Source organism: Mytilus californianus, unplaced genomic scaffold, assembly GCF_021869535.1.
Source record: "Mytilus californianus isolate M0D057914Y unplaced genomic scaffold, xbMytCali1.0.p SCAF_8, whole genome shotgun sequence".
Taxonomy (NCBI): domain Eukaryota; kingdom Metazoa; phylum Mollusca; class Bivalvia; order Mytilida; family Mytilidae; genus Mytilus; species Mytilus californianus.
The window spans coordinates 89079943-89099166 of record NW_026262734.1 but is presented as its reverse complement, the minus strand read 5'-3'; the positions used below and the strand labels follow the sequence as shown (position 1 = coordinate 89099166).

General features: G+C 31.0%; 1 protein-coding gene across 2 annotated transcripts in view; it reads left to right on the top strand.

The window, feature by feature from the left end:
* LOC127712498 (uncharacterized) overlaps positions 1-17563 on the top strand; it is a 57074-nt gene extending 39511 nt beyond the window's left edge. Inside the window, exons 1-2 of one of the 2 annotated variants that reach the window (XM_052218968.1) lie at positions 8045-8164; positions 14581-17563. In XM_052218968.1, the coding sequence (XP_052074928.1) occupies positions 8154-8164; positions 14581-16489 (1920 nt within the window). In that variant the 5' untranslated portion in view covers positions 8045-8153 and the 3' untranslated portion in view covers positions 16490-17563. Of the gene's footprint in view, positions 1-8044; positions 8165-14580 lie in introns of those variants that run through there. The other variant, XM_052218969.1, reaches the window with a different exon arrangement.
* Positions 17564-19224: the final 1661 nt, after the last annotated feature.

Sequence of the window (19224 nt, the reverse complement as noted above, 5' to 3'; positions counted from 1 at the left end):
GAACTTACAAAGACTTTGGCTTTGAACATCACTGAAGAGACATGCACTGAAAGGCTAATTTGGATGCTATACTATTGTACCGTTTATTAATCGAAACCACTTTGTCGATACCTCTACATGTGGACTGTTAGTCCCGAGATATTTAATATTGTACTCAGTAATTCATTAAAAGTCAACTGGCTAGACGCATGCTGTTTAATTTATATTAGCAGTGATAGACAATAGACACATTTTTGAAATGTTCCAAATCAGGAGCCTGTAATTCAGTGGTTGTCGTTTGTTGCTGTATATTATATTGTATTTTGTTTTTTGTTTTGTACATAAATCAAGCCGTTAATTTTCTCGTTTGAACTGTTTTACATTTTTTTCATTTCTGGGCCTTTTATAGCTGACTTTGCGGCACGGGTTTTACTCATTGTTGAAGATCATACGGTGATCTAGGGTTGTAAACTTCTATGTTATTTGGTCTCTGGTGGATGGTTGTCTCATTTGCAATCATACCACATCTTTTTATTTTTATATTTATCACCCTGCGTGGCAGATATTCCAGAACTGTAAACCAAATGCTGGTGAGTCCTGGAAATTTTCATGACTATCGAAGGAATCCCTTTTATTCCATTATTTCCTGGACTCAATTGCCTCATTGTAAGCAGTAAAAGCTATCGTATGATCCGTCGCGATTTGAAGGTCGCAAATGCCGTTATACTGGTGCAGCGTAGCACACATCCTCTTGATGTGCTGCACCAATGAGCCAAATATCAAAACCATACGTTAAAGGATAAACAAGTTATGCGCAGGACACGAAACTGTAAAAACGTAAAGAATTTTGATCTTGATGTTAAAGGATCTCATTACAAAAATATTTAAGACTGACCAATGAAACATGCAAATGAAGTCAAGGTCAGATGAGCCAAGTCAAATGAATATGTTCAACTTACAACCTTATTCTAAACATTTGATGGATTGATGAATGAATTAGTGTTTAATATGCAATAGCAAACGTAATGACAAATAAGATTCAGAATAATGTGTACTATTTTAAGAAATGTCTTCCTGTGAAATGTTACCTTGTGTGATTAACACATGGAACTAGTAAGCTTAACGTGCCCTGTATTTCATGTTTCATCTGTGGTAACATTTTAAAATATTTTGTCAAATGTTTTGTCAAACAGAACTTTCATCCTGGTATCTATGATGAGTTTATTCATAAGAGTCAAAAAAATATTTGTGTTTTTTGTCTTCCTACCTAATCTAAATTTTGCCTTCCCTTGCATATATATGGCCATTTTTGGTTAGGCACTAGTAAAACCAATAGCCTTTTCCTATATATATATGGTTTCCATATAAAATGTCTAAAAAATAGAATTGTTTTACCTATCTACCTACCATTTTTGTTTGTCAAAAAACAGGAAAGAAGAATAAATGTTTTTATGGTCTTATCATCTGGCAACCAAAACAAATTAATATTTCAACTAAGGGGCATAACTCTTTAAGGTGGCTCCTCAAAACAATCAAATTCAAACTTGATCAGTATTTAATGCTGCGTGACATTGTGATAAAATGGTACGTTAATTATTCAACCTAAACTGAAGACACTCTTGAATGGTTAATGTCGACACCACAAAAATCAAATTTTACCTTCGTTTTATTATAATACAACATTGTGTTCAAGTAAGTACTATCTGGATTTCAACCACTTCTAGGCACACATAGATCCAGCATTGCAAGGCCCTGTAAAAAGTAAAATAACAAAAATACCGAACTCCAAAGAAAATTCAAAACGGAAAGTCCCTTTTAAAATGGCAAAATCAAAAGCTCAAACACATTAAACGAACGGAAAACAACTGTCCCCAACTTGGTACAGGCATTTCCTAGTGTCAAAAATGGTGGATTAAACCTAGTTTTATAGCTAGCTAAACCTCTCACTTGCAAGACAGTCGCATAAATTTCCATTATATTGACAACAATGTGTGAACAAAACAAACACATAAGAGGTAAAAATGTCAATCCACTGCAACAGAGGAAAATGGTTGTTTTTGAGTCATGCCACTTACTATCATACATGTATATATACAATTTTTTTTTCTAAGTACACAATGTAAATCAATATTGTGCAACTGTGCACCTCTCCTGATCGGCCTTTTCTTATTTTCATATGAGTCGGAGTTACTGCAGACACTTGAAAAAACAAGCAGATAAAAAAAACTAGATCATTTAATTTCACATACAGGTATATTGATGGTGTTTCTTCTATTAACAATCAGTTGATTAAAAAAAGAATAAATGCAATCGAAAATCTTCCAATTGATTCAATATGTACTTTTGTATTATTATAAATTCGATGTTGAATAAAATCTGATACATTGAGGTTTCATTTCATCGCTAAATATTGGGAATTAATTATAAGTGTTCCAGAGTATTAAAATAAAAAAATAAATAAAATGATGAAAGTTAAACTGAAGATAAGCGACTTTTTCTTGATTTGTCATAGACTGCACAAATATGATCATTTGAAATTTTAATTTAATCTTAAAAACTCGATTCTGCTTTGAATTATTATGTCAACTGAAAGAGTGACAGTATAACAAAATACATGGTTGTACCTAACAATCAAAGTTTGGTTATATAGGAATGACCTTTCCGTCTGTCTGTCCGTTCCGCTTCATGTCCGGTGCATAACTTTTATACCATTGAACTTAGGTTGAACAAAATTAGTATGCGGATACATCATCTCATATTAAGTGATATGGAATAAATGATATCTACGTGCTGTCAAACAAAACGGTAAATTTATACATAAATCACGATGTTTTACTATTATTGGAGTCAATGGTCATATTCAGAGTGACCTGATTGATATATGACAACCCCCCACCCCATGATACATCAACATACCAAGTTGTATCAACCTAAATTCTACAGTACAAAATTTATTGACAGGACACAAATCAGACAAAGTTTTACTATGAAAGGGGTTAAATGTCAGAGTGGCCTGTCTTTAGTATATAACACACCCAGCTACAGCCCATGATGAAACTGCATACCAATTTTGGTTAACATAAGTTTAACGGTAAAAATGTTATGAGCCAGATATGAATTGGGTAATGATTTACTATCATAGGGATTAAATGTCAATGTCAAGGACATATGACACCCCCTCCTTTCCAGCCCAAGAATATGCACAAAACAATGGTTAACATAAAATTGACGAAACTAACATTTACACCTTTGAAAGACCCAATTTAATTGTTAGTTTACGATTATCTGCAAATTTTCAAATCATTTTTTTAATACTTTAAGCAAATAATGCTTTTCAGCATATATGATCGTTGGCACAAGGTGTTACTGATATTTGTAATATTATTTGATCAGTTACCGGATATAGACTTCGGTAGAGATACTTATGATTTGTAGTAAAACCTATTTTATCAATTTCAGTATATTTCAAACTGAAGTTTACTAATTGGATAACTTATATTTGATTTCATTTATATGGAGATAATTAAAGTTATCGTTCTTAGTACGTGTGTATTGTGAATTACTATATGGTTTATATGTTGTAAGGTATTTATTTGAGATTGCCCTATATATTAAATTAAACCATATAGAATTCTTCTTAGAGCTATCTACACCCAAACTGATGAGTCTTCCTTTATTCATTTTGAATTTTCCATGGAGTTCGGTATTTTTGTTATTTTACTTTTTACATACAATAAACATGCCTAAACGTTTGGTGTGGCAATATTGCAGACTGAATACACGATCACATTAAAAAACCTTTTTTCAGCTGATTATTTAATAATTCAGGTTTGGGCAACGATTCTGTAGAGATTATCACAAAAATCATTCCATGTCGACCTCATAACTATTTAAAACATTTTAACAGTTTAATGGGTGCAACTTGATTTACTGTTTACTTTCGCTTCTCATGTTTTTGTAAGGTGTCATTTATTTTTCAACCCGACCCAGGCAAATCAATTGTTGAAGGCAACACAATGTCCTGTTATTGTTTACGTCTTTGTTCTGTGGTAAGTTGGTGTCGAAGGATAGTTGTCTCATTGGCAATCATATGTTACTCCTAATTTTATTTATTTTTTATTTCTATATCTCTCATGCAAAAGCAGTACGTTTCAAATCACTATTTGTGTGTTGCGTCTACATATGAATTGAAATACATATAGTGACTGAAAAAGGGTGAAAATATCCTCAGTCTTGTCTCCAGAAACAGAAATTATAAATGATACCTCGAAACAGCACCGGATCATTTGACATTGCAGTTTATAAAAGAAAACTCAGATTGGGATAGTTCCAGTTCTGGGTTGAAGATGTAAAAATCTTGTGAAAAGAAAAAAATAAACAAAAACAGAGGTTGATAAATAAAGATATCATTACGTGATTATTTCTGTATTGGCCTTGTCATTCATAGTGACGCATTCACAACGGATATAGGTACCCCCGAAGTGATGGAAACAAATTGAAGTCAGGTAAGGTCAAATTCTTCTTATCTTTATTATATTCTACTTTTTGCTGACAAGTAAAGTTTTGTGATATTGATTCCTAATAATGTAACTACAATTTAGGGCTGGTTATGATCCTTAATTGGCTTCCTCTCTCTTTAAACCATCAGATTTGGACCGGGTGGTACATGTTCAAAACGTTTTCGTAGAAGAAAATTATATTATATTTAGGCTTTAACAACACTGCATGTATTTCGGAGTAACTATTGTTTACACAGAGAAATCCACGTAAACGGATAAATTTACGGAAAATAGTTGTGTATTGTACGGGAAATAAAATAGATAGTTTTTGTTATCATTGTGTCTTTGCTTCAGGAGTACCTATATCAGGTGGTGATGCTACACACTACAGCAAGTCTCGAACCAATAACAAAGCCAATACAGAAATAATCACGTAATAATGTCATTTATCACGATATTTAACAACTATGGTACATGTATACATTGTGGTAAAACTTACAAAATCAACACTTTATTAAAAATATAATGACTTGTAAAAGTATCTAGATGCCGATACAATTTGATTTGTTTAATTTTACGAGATAGTGAATTCCACTCTTTTGGACTACTAAAAGAAAAAAACCTGTTTTGTATAATTTTGTATTTGATTTAGGAACAATAAAATGACATGACTAGCGAGACTGTTTAATGAATTTGTAATGGGATGATGAACAAGTGCAATTCAGTTTAGATATTACACCCTCAGGAAAAAAGTCTCTTGTTATTGATTTGTTTTATTAAGGCTCCGATTTCAGATAAAAGGAAAGCAACAACCACTGAATTGCAGGCTCATGACTTGGGACAGGCACATGAAGAATGTAGCGGGTTTTAGCATGTTAAACTTTGTGAGCGCTCAACTCTCCCCTAAACTGTGTAACAGCACAACACAAGAACCAACAGTAAAACTCAATAGCAAAAGGCTTAAATCAATAGAACGCGATCGGTACGGAGCACAAAACACAACTAACATACAGTTACTGAAAGCTAGTTCAAAACCAAAAACTATTAAATAAATCATGTTCTTCCAGACTTGGGGAGTTTACCGTGTCCCCTGTTTGTTTAGAGTTGGAACTGTTGGCCTTTCGTTCGCAGGATACAACCGAAGGAATGTCTATCGTGTGTAATTATCTTCTATTAAGGTGATCTACATTAAATACCAAGTGCAAACAAGATAACTGTCTTATCTGTTAAAACTGGAAGGATTAGTGAATTCGGTTTATATGACATGTAAAATTTTACTACGTTTTAAACTTAGTGGTTTTTTTTTTTGTAACTTAAGCCTGATTTTTGGAGGGCAATTGACTACATTATTTGAAAAGTCAGGTATGTTTTGTTTAAACCCAGACTGATCTTAATGTAACACTTAATTTAGGAAAAATTACATTACATGTGAGTTTCACAAGAATCAGTAATTTTCATCGGCTGACAACAATGCAATCGCAATGTATTAATTCCAAAATTATAGTTTATTTCTCAAAAAATGCAACATTCACGATTGCACGTGCTTCCCTTGACAACGTCACAAAAATGCATAGGAAAACAAACGAACAAACTTGACATAACACGTGATTTAATGGTTGCAGCATAAGAATTGAATGCTTTTTTCTGTTATTTTATAGGGTTGTAAAATCTTTTGCCGAACGCACCTTTTTACGGTGGCCTATAAGTGCATACATCCACTTCATTTGAGCTCTGGTGGATAGTTCTTTCATATGCAATCATACCACATTTCATTATTTTTATAAAGAAAAACAAATGAAACACAAAAAGCATTATCGTATGAGAGGGTCAGGATTGGGTCTAAAGAATAGAAATTAATGGGTAAAAAGTGTAGAAAAAAGGACACACAATATAAATAGAGAAAAACAGGATAAAACTTTAAAACAGAGAATTTTTATAATGAAGGTGCTGAAATTAAAGAATGAAGAATAACAAGCAAAATGTATAAAAACTAGAGAAAAATGGCCTTAAAATTAAAGAATACAGAATTGAAAAAAAAAAAAACATTCTGACCTTCAAATAATGATACAAATTTTCTCTTAATATTACAAACGACAAGAACGGTAGGTTATTTGAGTTTTGTGTAAAATTAGTTTGAATTGTTGCTATGAGAACAAAGTCCTATGATATATGCTGTTTATATGTATGTCACAGGAATACACAACTGCTCCGCATATCTTCGAATAACATAAACGGTACCAATTTTACCAACGGTACAAAGCTATGCCACAATAATCACTAAAAGAAATACAACTAAAAATCAAATAGCATGCAGCAAAGATTGAAACTGTTTTAATAAAGTCACAAAGGAAATTTCAATGGTGTTATTGAAACATACAAAATATTGTGAATATATAAAAAAAAGCCCGTACACTTGTGTTCAGTTCTCATGAAGACCAAACTAGTTCTTGTTAAAATAGTTATATCTTTTGAGAATTCTTGTAAATACAATTTTCTTACTTTTTATCAACATAAACGTCCGAATTCTGGAATTTATCTTCGTCCCGAATGCTCAAACTAAAATATTTGAAAGCTATGATGTATGTTTACATCACTTATAAAAGAGTGGCGAAAGATATCAAAGGGACATTAAAACTCATAAGTCGAAAATAAACTGACAACGCCATGGCAAAAAAAGAGAAAAAGACCAAAAGACAAACAACAGTACAAAAACCAGTACAAAAACCAGTACAAAAACACAACGTAGAAAACTAAAGAATGTGCAACACGAACCTTACAAAAAACGGGGATAATCTCAGGTGCTTTGGAAGGGTAAGCAGATCCTGCTTCGAGTGATATATGAAGAGATTTTTCTTTAAATCTCGAATCGACAGTTATCCCACAGATTAGTTACTTTTTGAAAGAAATTATTGGCAAAATTTTGAGAGATTATATCTTTGCAGAAAAAGCTCAAAATTATTTGAATACATTTTTTAAAAAGTTATTGCATTGATTAAAGGAGAAAATTAAAAAAATATGATAAAAATGTGTGTGTGGGGTGTGGTGTGTGTGTGTGGGGGGGGGGGGGGGTAAAAAAGTAACCTCCCAAAAAAATTTTAAAGACATTTCGAGAAGGAAATGTTAGATTTTTTTCATAGGTAATCAATGATGCCTTCAAATTCGCCACTTTGTCAATTGTTCATGTTATATGCATTTTTTTAAATTAGACCATTTGCAAAATATAACAAGATCAGCGTAGCTGTCTGAAATTTGACCAACATAACTGCATAACTATAGTACTTTTTAATACACAAACAATTGAATATCACGAAAACACAAACTTGGAAGATAAATCTACATTTTGTTTTACTTTTTTTTTCGGCAGAAGTTGTGTTGCTAAACTTTTTCTGAGAAATATAAATTTGCATTTGTAAAATCTGTAAAGTTAAAAGGAAGTTACTGTTGTATATGATACATGTGTTGGTATAATTTAATTTCCCTATAAACTTTAAATCACTTAAGAAAACTATTGACAATGATTTAAAAACAAATAATTGGTCATATGCATGATTATTCGTATAGATAAACGTCATACAATCATTTCATGTTATATATTTTAACTATTCAACATAATTGTACTTTCGATTCTGCATTGAATTCTTTGTGTATAACCTAAATTCGTTGTGAGTAAACATAATGAGTAAAATGTAAGTAATACTAAATACATACTATGTAGTTTATTCTTATGAAGAACATCAGTCATAATAATCAAGAAAATATTGATTTTTTGACAATGTACGATATATGTACTGGGCGAACCTTGATTATTGGTTTTGATGTTGAAAGTTCATGTATTACGAAAACTAAGCAGAATTTCCACTGCGGCTCGACAAAATTAGAAAATTTATGATAGGGTCGAACATTCTCAAAACGTCCGGTTAGAATCGACTTAAGGTCATAAATAACAATTTTGTGCTTTCTACTTTCGTTTTTAACAGCTAAATTTTCATAAAATTGTCAATCACAGAATGGTTTTAACCGTTTGAAGAAAAAATTATGATTATGATCATTGCTTTCCTCAATCCTGGATTATGCAAGTAAGTGTCGGGAAATGAAGAGGAAATATATGAGATTGTTCCTGATTCAATCATAAGTATCTGAAACTAAGTATATATCGATTTTTTCACAGATGCGATTAAAGCTACAGTCGTAAATCTAAGTCTATTTTCTCTGATTCTTCTCTCCATGAATAGCGTTAGCATGATAGCTATAGGAATATTCTTATCACAAAATATATGATAGGGTATTTATGTTTGTTATTCACATTATATTGGAAAAGGGTTGGATACTCAATGCCTAATCTGCTCACCCCTACCACAAAATGATTGAAGTGTTTTCGTCTTAGATCTGTATGAACTATGTATCACTGTACGTTAAGAAAACAGACAAACAAACAAAAATCATTATATCTCATAATTCCATTATCACCTTTCTTACATTTTCGTCAATTAATAAGAGATCATAAGATATATACCGAGATTGCATGACACCAGACTTGTTACTGGAATTAATCTTAGATAAATCAACTTCCAAGCAAGAACCGAAGCTCATAAACTCGGCAATCAATTAAACGCAGGACATCGGGAAAGTTCGGAGAACCGATAACCTTGCTTCGGAGGTTGGAGATAAATGTGTAGCATTACTCGTAAATTGATACTTTTCGGTTCTTACTCCTTTACACGTATGTTAGAAACCGACTGTTGCTACTTCCGAATTTTTTGTTTGTTCAATAACCTTTCAAATTACTTCGAAAACAAAACTACCTTCAAATTTATTTGAAAATGGCAATACAGTATCAAATAGATTGAACTGTGTTGAATAATTAGTTTTTATTTAGCTTTTTGGATAGAAATAAAGTTGGTTTTGTTTATTTGAAATGTACATTTGTTAGAGATACATAAAGTACCGATACCTTATCCCGGCCTCGTTAACGTTAGTATATAGCATTTCAGTGATAAGGTTAGTACTTGTTAGTACACAATATACAATTTAGCTAACAAATTATAAGCAACAGATTAAAAAGAAACTAATATGATATATTATAAATTTGAATTTAAGAAGATAAATTAATTTTTTCTGCAACCAAATTGTAGAAGTTTTTATATTTGCCTTGTTTATTTGTCAATATTTCGTAACGTTAGAGAGGTTCATTTTTAAAAATTTCAAACACATAAATTTGTTTTGTTTTCTGTTCTGATATATAATATACTTTATATATAGTAAAAAGTATAATTATTAGAAAGTCGTTAATATTGTAGTAATTTGTATCGCTTATCTTGTATCCATACAAAATTGATGCAAGTGATATTATAAGATGTCCTATTTTAAGTTTATCTAGTATTAGTTTTATTTGATCCCAAAATAATTTCAGATATTTGCATGTCAAAAAGTAATGTTCATAATCTTTAATGACAATTACATATATTACATAAAGGAGTTTTAGTTATTTTCAAAGAGAAAAGTAATTGTTTGGTTGGTAAAATGTAATGTAGAAATTTCCATCTTAACATTCTCAATTTATTATCTTGGATATAGTTAAAGATAAAGTACAAAATTTGTTCTCTTTTCCTTGTATTGTTATCTAAATTAAGAATTATGTCCCATTTTTGAAATCCTATTGCTTTCTCATAATATCTATTTAAAAGGGAGATGTAAATATCTTTGGAGGAAAATGTGTTTATTGATACCATTTTTCCTTCTCTATCTTGAAGTTTAAACTCGGAGTCGGTAGCAACTTTTGTTTTAATTGATTCTTCTTTTATTTAGCTCTTGTAACCACTGTTTTGGTATTGCTTTCATCAATTAAGTATATTCCGAAAACCAATAAGCATGGCAAGATAGTTTATCTAAAATCTTATTTTGATTAATTTTTCCTTTATCATCAATCATGTCATTTACAAATACAATTTTACTGTTTATCCAATTTTTGAAAATAAGACATTTACCATTTAATTTGATTTGTTTATTGCCTAATAAAAATTGCTTTCTAATAGGTTTATATGATTCTTTTTCTGATTCTGAATTTATCTATGAGATGATTATTTTTAAGTAAAATTCTGGAACAATTTCGTATAGTGTATTAATCAAAATAATATTGTTAAAGTTCATTTTAAATATAAGGAATTCTTGTCCAAATTTGTCTAGGTAAAATTTTGGTAAGACTGTCCAATTGGGTGATGAGTCTTCATTATCAATGAGTCTTTTTACCCAATTAATATTTATGGATTCTATATAGTTATCTATGTCTATCAATTTAAGCCCGCCAGCATGATTATTTTTACTTATTATAACTATTTTAACTTTTTCTGGTTTATTGTTCCATATAAAACTATATATTTTTTTTTTAAATTTTGCAAGGTATTCTTTATCAATTTTTGTAACTGATGCAACATAAGTGATATTCGGAAGGATCAATGATTTAACAAGAGTTATTTTACCTAACATAGTTAATTTTCTTTTATTTAGTCTTTAATTATTTTTTCAGATTTTTCGTATTGTCTTTGCAAGTTTAATTTTTTACACTCATTTTTATAAAAGTCCGAAATATATTTCTAATACTTTTATCGGTTCTTGTGTTCACACTTTGAATTTCCGAGCCATATCCCATCGGTTTTATTTCGATTAAGCTTTAGGCCTAAAAGTGATCCGACAATTTCGATAATGTTCAAAGTTAATGAAACTTCTTGTTTTGAATTTAAAAATAAAGTGGTGTCATCTGCAAGCTGGATTAACCTTAGAGTATGTGTTTTATTATCTAGTTTGATTTGAAAACCTTTAAATTTTTTATCTTTTCTTAATCTACAGGCTAAAATTTCAACAGCAATAACGAAAATTAAAGAACTCGCGGGACACCCTTGACGGATACCACGCTCTTGAAATCCAACCATTATTTAACATGCAACCCTTTATATTTGTATATAAAGTATTTATTCACTTCAGTAAAGAATTCTGAAAGCCAAATTTCTTTAATGAACAATACATAAATTCCTATTCTAACGAGTCAAATGCCTTTGAAAAATCTTTAAAAAAAGGATTGCCCCATCTACGTTGAATTTTTTTTAATAGTCTATACATGTGTAATATCTTGGATTTGTCTAATATTAAACCCAATATATCTGTTTGTTACGTACCCGTTTTGATCACTGTGAATGATTTCATGCAATACTGGTTTAAGTTTTTGTGCAAGAGAATATGCTATAATTTTGGTATCGACATTTAATAAAGTACACAAAAAAAAAAAAAATGTAATTGGTCTATAATTGTCTACATTTAAAGGGTAATTTTTCTTGTAAATAAGGGTAATTTTTAAAATCCTCATTTCTGTGAATTTGTCAATTCTTTTTTCATATAGCAATTATTAAAGACATCTACAGCAAAATATTGTAAGTTGGAACAGAAAGATCTATAAAATTCAATTGGAAGACCATCGATACCCGATGTTTTGTTAAGTTTCATTTTAAAGACATAATTTGTACATTCCTCTATTGTCAGCTTTCCTTCGACTTCATTACTTTCGTGTGTAGATAGTTTTCAGTATATTTTTGTATTTTCAATATAATTCTCAATGTTACCTAAATCTGGCTTAGTTGACGTATATAAATTTACATATTAATTCCTCCCCGTTTCTAATATTTTACCTTGATCTTCAGTTATTTCCCCTTCACTGTCCCTAATAGCAGTAATATTTTTCTTTGTTTGTCTCCATTTCTCTAATCCCAAAAAGTATTTTGTATTTTTTCGCCTTCTTCTATCCATTTAACTTTTGATCTTATTTGTGCTCCTTTTACTTTATCAGAATATAGAGTTTGTAGCCTTTCTTCGGTTTTCTTTATTGAATCTATTATGTTGGGCAAATTATTTTTCTTTTCATCAAGGTTGTTTTCATGAATTTCATTCAAAAGTTTTAGTACTTGTTCTAATTTTTCAATTTCACCTCTGTTATGTTTAGCTTTAATTTTACAACGTTCAATAGTTGTCTCCTTTACCTCTATTTTAAACAGATCCCACACGATTGCTAAGCTTTTTCGGTTTCTTAATTTTTCATATTTATCTATTAAAGTGTGTATTTTTATTATGTATGATTCGTCTTTAAGAACACTATTGTTTAATTTGAAATATCCCTTTCCTTTCCCCCCTGACAATGATTGATCTTAAGTGAAATCGCCAAATGGGTTATATTTTGAATTGTAGCGGGTTTTATACCAGTGTGGACTACCGTATGTCCCACTTCTTGACTGACTAGAAAATATTCAATTCTACTAGCTACTTCATTATTTTGTTTTCTCCAGGTATATTGTGTTTTATTTGGATTTATTACTCTCCAAATGTCTATAACTTTTTTTTTAATCAAATTTTCACCGCATTTGTCTTATTTTTTATTTTTTGTTTATCTTTTCTATTACTTTTTCTTTCTTTTATATTCAGCGTCTCATTCATATCTCCCCCTATGATAATTACACCAAGACTATATTTTTCAATGACATTTAGAGCTTTTTTAAAGAATATATGTTTATCTTAACATGTGTTTGGGGCGTTAAGGTTTACAAAAGTAAATATATTTTTTATCAATTTCTATGTTGATTAAAACAATTCTTCCCTCTTGATCTACATACTTTTCAATAATTTCATGTTTAATTATTTTGTTGATGTAAATCGAAACACCCCTTGATTGTGTACTTCCAAAACTATGATATAATTTTCCCGTGAATTCTTTATCTATAGAATTATCCGAAAAATATCTTTCTTGTAAAAATATAATACTAGTATTGCATTTCTGTTGTCTCATCCATTCTTTTAGTCTGATTCTTTTTTCATATTTTCTCAACACTTGACAATTTAATGTACATATGTGTAAGATTAAGTGACATCTTGGGTGTTTTTTATAAATATTCGATGATAAATAGAAAAGCAAAAATAAAACACAGGTATTTACAACTATTTTATTTTTAGGAATATTTTTATGTGTGCAAGCCCGATGACACTCAACAAAGAATTCTAATATGAAGTTTTTCTTTTGCTTTGGAAACCAAGCCATGTTCTAATTCAAATAAAACATGGGCTGCACGTGATTATCGTCACAATTGAAATTGCAACGTCAGTTGAATTTTGAACAACGCCGGAGATCAAAATGGACATTTGTGTTGGTGTTGCTCGCTAGAAAATTAAATAAAATCTCTCTAAAATTTAAGTAAGTTTAAATATATCTGTTCATTTTATATCGTGAAACGGTTGATTTTCTATATCGTTTTGGCTTCATAAAATCAAAATGGCTGCCTTCCGAGCGTGTATCATAGGTCCGCTTCGAAGTACAAGAGTTCAAAACTTTCCTATTAGAATCGAAATAAATCTATCTTTCACTAGTATATATTTTTGTTTAGGGGCCAGGTGAAGCCCGCCTCTTGGTGCGGGATTTTCTTGCTATGTTGAAGACCATTTGATGGCCTTGGGCTGTTTTCTGCTCTTTGGTCGGGTTGTTGTCTTTTTGACACATTCCCCGTTGTTTCCATTCTCAATTTCATCATGCATTGCTCAATGCTTATTTTAACATGGGTAGGCATTATATTTGTAAAAATTTTACAAATGGATAGGCATTATATTGTCAACCTTTTACACCTCGCTAATGCTCGGTATAAATATATTGACATATGTAATGCCTACCCATGTTAAAATGAGCATAGATCATGGCATGATAGAACTATTTCTTAAATAAGACTCAACATACACAATAGACTATTTTCATACTACCGACTTTTGACTCCGGGGTTTATATTTTTCGACAGCATACCTTCTCTGTGGTATGTCATTCGGTTATTTGATCAAGCAAGATCAACTAAAATAAGTAAAACCAAGTTTACAATTGGTGCAATTTGGGTGCAGAATTATATGAATATGCATGAGTATACATGAAGGCATAAAGCAAAATAATTGTTTAAATGATTGTAGGAAATGCATTTTTGGTTTGGTAATGCATGCAGGTACTTGCAAATTTTTAGATCTTATGTGTTTCTTGTTTTGTTTAAAAAAATATTTGAAATAAAAAAAAATTTTTTTTATTCTTTTTCAGAATGCAGAGAAGACTTGCGGATAATATTGCATCTGATCATTTATCTTGTCCGATATGTAAAGATCCTTTGCAAGACCCAAAACTATTACCATGTGACCATACGATATGTTGTGAATGTTTGACCCAGCTGATACATTCGTCACGACGTTTTAACAAATTTTCGTGCCCCGTGGACCGACGAGAGATTAGAGCGCCATCTTATAATATATCAGCAGAAGAATGGGCTAATTCTTTTCCATCAGACGATTTAGCTATAGTGTTGCTACAGGCTGTTTCGGGTGATGTCACAACGCAAGCAAAATCTAAAAATACCATACCTTGTACCGAACACCCAGGAAACATTTGTGACTTTTTCTGTTTCGGGTGTTATCAGATTATATGTTCCGAATGTGCTGTTGAGAATCACAGGAGTACCGAATGTAATTGCAAAAATTTCAAAAAATGTGCCGACTTAGCAAGGGAGAAATTGGGAGATGCATATAACGAAATAGGAAATCTGATTAGCTATGGACAAGACATCGTCACTAAAGAGATCGGAAAAGATCAACTCTTGAAGCAATCAAGGCAGCAGATTAAAAATACAGTTCTAAGATTGAAATCCATCGTTTATAATTTTGAGAAAATGGTAAATCGAAAAAGTTTGGACATACTGAACAAAGTAGAAAGCGTTGCAAACGTAGAACATCTACAGAAAAAAACGGAAGAAATTGTTAAAGATTTAAAACGAGTCCGTGATGAAGTGGAATATTCAAAATCTCAAACCTCAACCAAGGATATGTTAACCGTTTTATCAAACGTCCCAGAAAGTCTGCAGAAAAATACTGATCTGTTGAATTCACTTGGAGTATCAGATGATCCAATTGAGATAAAATTTGAACTAAATGAAACGTTTTTAAATTTGTGTGACACACTTGTTGATCAACCTATAGGAACAGTTCATGTCGTTCCTGCGAATACATTAGATTTTGAAGACACGGAGGCCACAGTATGCAACCAGCGAATCAAATTTTCATCGGATGTTTTACCTTCTCGTGCACTTGAACTTGAATCATTTCTTCAGATTAAAGTTGAGCCAATTGGACAAGAGAATAAAATTGCTGCAAGATTTACGGGTTTAATACTTCACGGATATGCAATAATTGCGATAGACAATGCAAACTTTAAGGTAAAAAGATTCCGAGTCACTGTCAAAGAACAGTTCATTGACGAAATTTCAATTCAAGGTGTATACGATATTACCAATATTCATGAAAACGACGATGTCTTAGTTACTTCCCCTGGGACACAATCGCATCTATTTCGATTATCAACTTACAAAAGTTTAAGCATTATTTCAAAAACCGTTACTGATAAGGCCTATTATAATATTTCGCGTTTGCCGGATTATGCGTACGCAGTCATTTGTCACTCAAGCCCTAGTAGTGCTTCCAAAAAGAGATCGAATTTTGATTGGTCACGTGGGGTAACGTCACATATTGATATCATCAACGTTGATGGAAATGTTTTGAAACATTTTAGTGAATCCTTTCTTTGTGAACCAACCGAATTCGGTAATCCTTTTATTATGCCTCTAAAAAGTCTGTGTTGTCTTCCAAATGGGACTATAGCAGCTAGCATTGAAACAAAAACACACAGTTTTATCTCTTGCATTAACCAGAACGGACGCATCAAATGGACATTCAATTTAAATGACACTTGTGAAGGAGTTTGTTATTATGATGGTAAAATATATGTGTTCCTACGGGAATCTCAAGTAGTGCGTGTTCTGTCGGTTGAGGGTGGTTTGAAACCGACGTCCACCTTTAGACTTCCTCATTACATTGGTGACGGGAGTAGTTTAATCGTTTGCAGAAATCTTTTGGCAGTGATTGACAAAACTAATTCAATAAAAATATATAAATTACAATGATAAAATGCATTAAAAAAATGATTAAAGATGATGATATCAAATCAGTAGACTATATTTACTTAATCCAAATAATTTAGCTCATGCCAAACAAATACGTAATTATTTGATATTAGCTTTAGAAGTTTATAATAACGATTAGTGCTAGTTGGTCTACCATAAGTTATGGAAGAACTACATATTTACAAAAAATAGACACGTAGTTCACCCCGTATAACTCCGATACAAATGAATCCGGACTCGCTGGAATCGAAAACCCCGTGTACCACAGAGTTCAGACAGAGGAGAATTTACAATTTATTGGAAAGTCCAATATTTGTTCTTCGGATATCTAGCGTCAATATATTCTTTTTTGTATAAAACATTTCTAATTGCAAGATTTTTTTTTTAAATATGTGATATTTTCATAAGCAAATATCACAATTTCTTTAATCAAATATCATTATCACGACCTTGCCATTGATAGAAGCATGCTCACTATTTTTTATTTTATTTGTATCGGAGTTATACGGGGTAAACAACGTGTCTATTATATAAAGCATATCATTAATTATCTCTTGTTATGCATTATATTGCATTTAAATTATATGTCATGTTGCATATGTCATGTATGTTTTACACTTGGATTACGCAATGTCATATTTATTATATGTGCTTTATCCAATAAAATATTTGATTTGATTTTAAAATGAAAAACAAAATGTTTTACACGGATTGTTTATCTGAAGACATTGTAGTCGAGCAAATTAGTGACAGAATTAAACAAATGTATGTATGGCTACTAGTATGAATATAAATAAATTAATGAGTTTGGAAATTTATATATATATATATATATATATATATATAAATATAAACAGTGGCAGATCTATACGTATAGATTGTGACTTTAGAGTTTGACTCAAAATAAGATTTCAGAAACATGTGCGAGAGCAACAGTTCATTTCGATTTCTAACCGTGCTCTGTTAAATATCAGCAAACCAACATCATTTGATTGAGTAACGTGTCGGAATTAATTTTTTGATTATTTATATAACGGATATTGTGGTTTTAATAAAAGAAAAGGAAATATTGCAGCTATATGTATTTCGTGTTTTTTTTTTTTTTTTTTTTTTTTATTGTGTCTAGTCTGGGACTTAAATGGCAGAACGTGAGATATAGAAATACTGATTTAGCGGTGACGACGGCGTTAGCCCTTTTCGAAAAGCAAATAAATCAGACAGTAAAAGACCTGGATACTTTATACAGGGATCTTGTTTACGAATGTCTTATATTATGGAGTTTCCGTCTGTTATATGTCAATTGTCCTTGACCTTCTGTTGTGGGTTTGACTGCTTTGTGAACTTGAAATAGTGCTTGTTTGTTTGTTTGACGGTATATATGGGTATTGTAGCTGGAATGAAAACTAATTCTTTGTAAAATAAAATATGTTTATTTTTTGCTGGTCAATGTCCAAGTGTATACGTGATAAACATTACATAATAAGTTCATACATATATAAGTGAAATAATCATTAATCGTTTAAATTGAATGCAAAAAATAATATAAACGTGGAACATATATATTCGCATTATAAAACAATAATGATAAATAAGAGGGAGCTAACTAGCTCGGTTAACTTTGTGTGTTGATGCCAAATAATGTCAACATGAGTGAGACAAGGGCCTCTTTTTGAATTTTGATAAGTGTTGCCATGATAAACAAATTATTCACTTTAAAACTAAGTTAAATTAATGATGTGTAACAGAACATCATTTCTTTAAACACAAGAGTATAAAAACATTAAATTTATAAACAACAAAGGAATCTGAACAAAAAAAAATGTATATGGCTACAAGGAGAGAAATGCGCTTTATTTTCATTTGTAGTTCTTACTTTAAACTGAACATTTATACATGATTCAAACGCATAATTAAACTGTCTAAATTACTAAAACAATATACATAACTCTGGTTGTTACCTTTCAGCCTTCGTAGTGAATAAAATCCTCATTCTTAACAATTTTGCATTTGACAGTGTTTATTTTTATTTACAAAAGTGAAGATAACTCTGTTAAATATATAGGAATAGGAAAATTTATAGGAATAGGAAAATCGGTTGACTTTAATTACCCTTTGCCTCCAATACAAATGCCGAGAGGATATGGTGGAGTAGCGATATTGTGGCGAAAAGAGCTAGACCCCTTGATTTCACCTTTAAAAGCAGGAACTAGTAGAATTCAGTGCATCGAATAAGAAGGTGATCCCAACATCATTATTGTTTCTTTATATCTAACATGCAAAGGACCCACCAATAATACACAAGAGCTACTATAATGTATAGACCAACTAAATGAGATTGTATGTACCCATTCGAATACTCATCAGATAATTATAGGAGGAAATTTTAATGAAGACATAATTAATGGTGCTTCCTCTCAAAGAAAGAAATATATCACTGACTTTATGCAAGACCATGAGTTATGCTCAAAAGAAACTGGGCTTACCTTCATACATTCAAATGGAAAAGACGACACTGCCATTGACTTTATTTTTTACCAAAACAAATATTCTGAGAACATAATAGATATACAGAAACTAAATGTAACTTTAAATGTTTCGGATCACTATCCTCTGTTATTGTCTGTTTTACATCATCAGAAAAAACTCAATGTTATAGAAAAAACTCAAATATCAGCAAAAACTTTTAATAACAGAATAAAATGGGACAAAATTGATACAGAAAAATATGCAAGAAA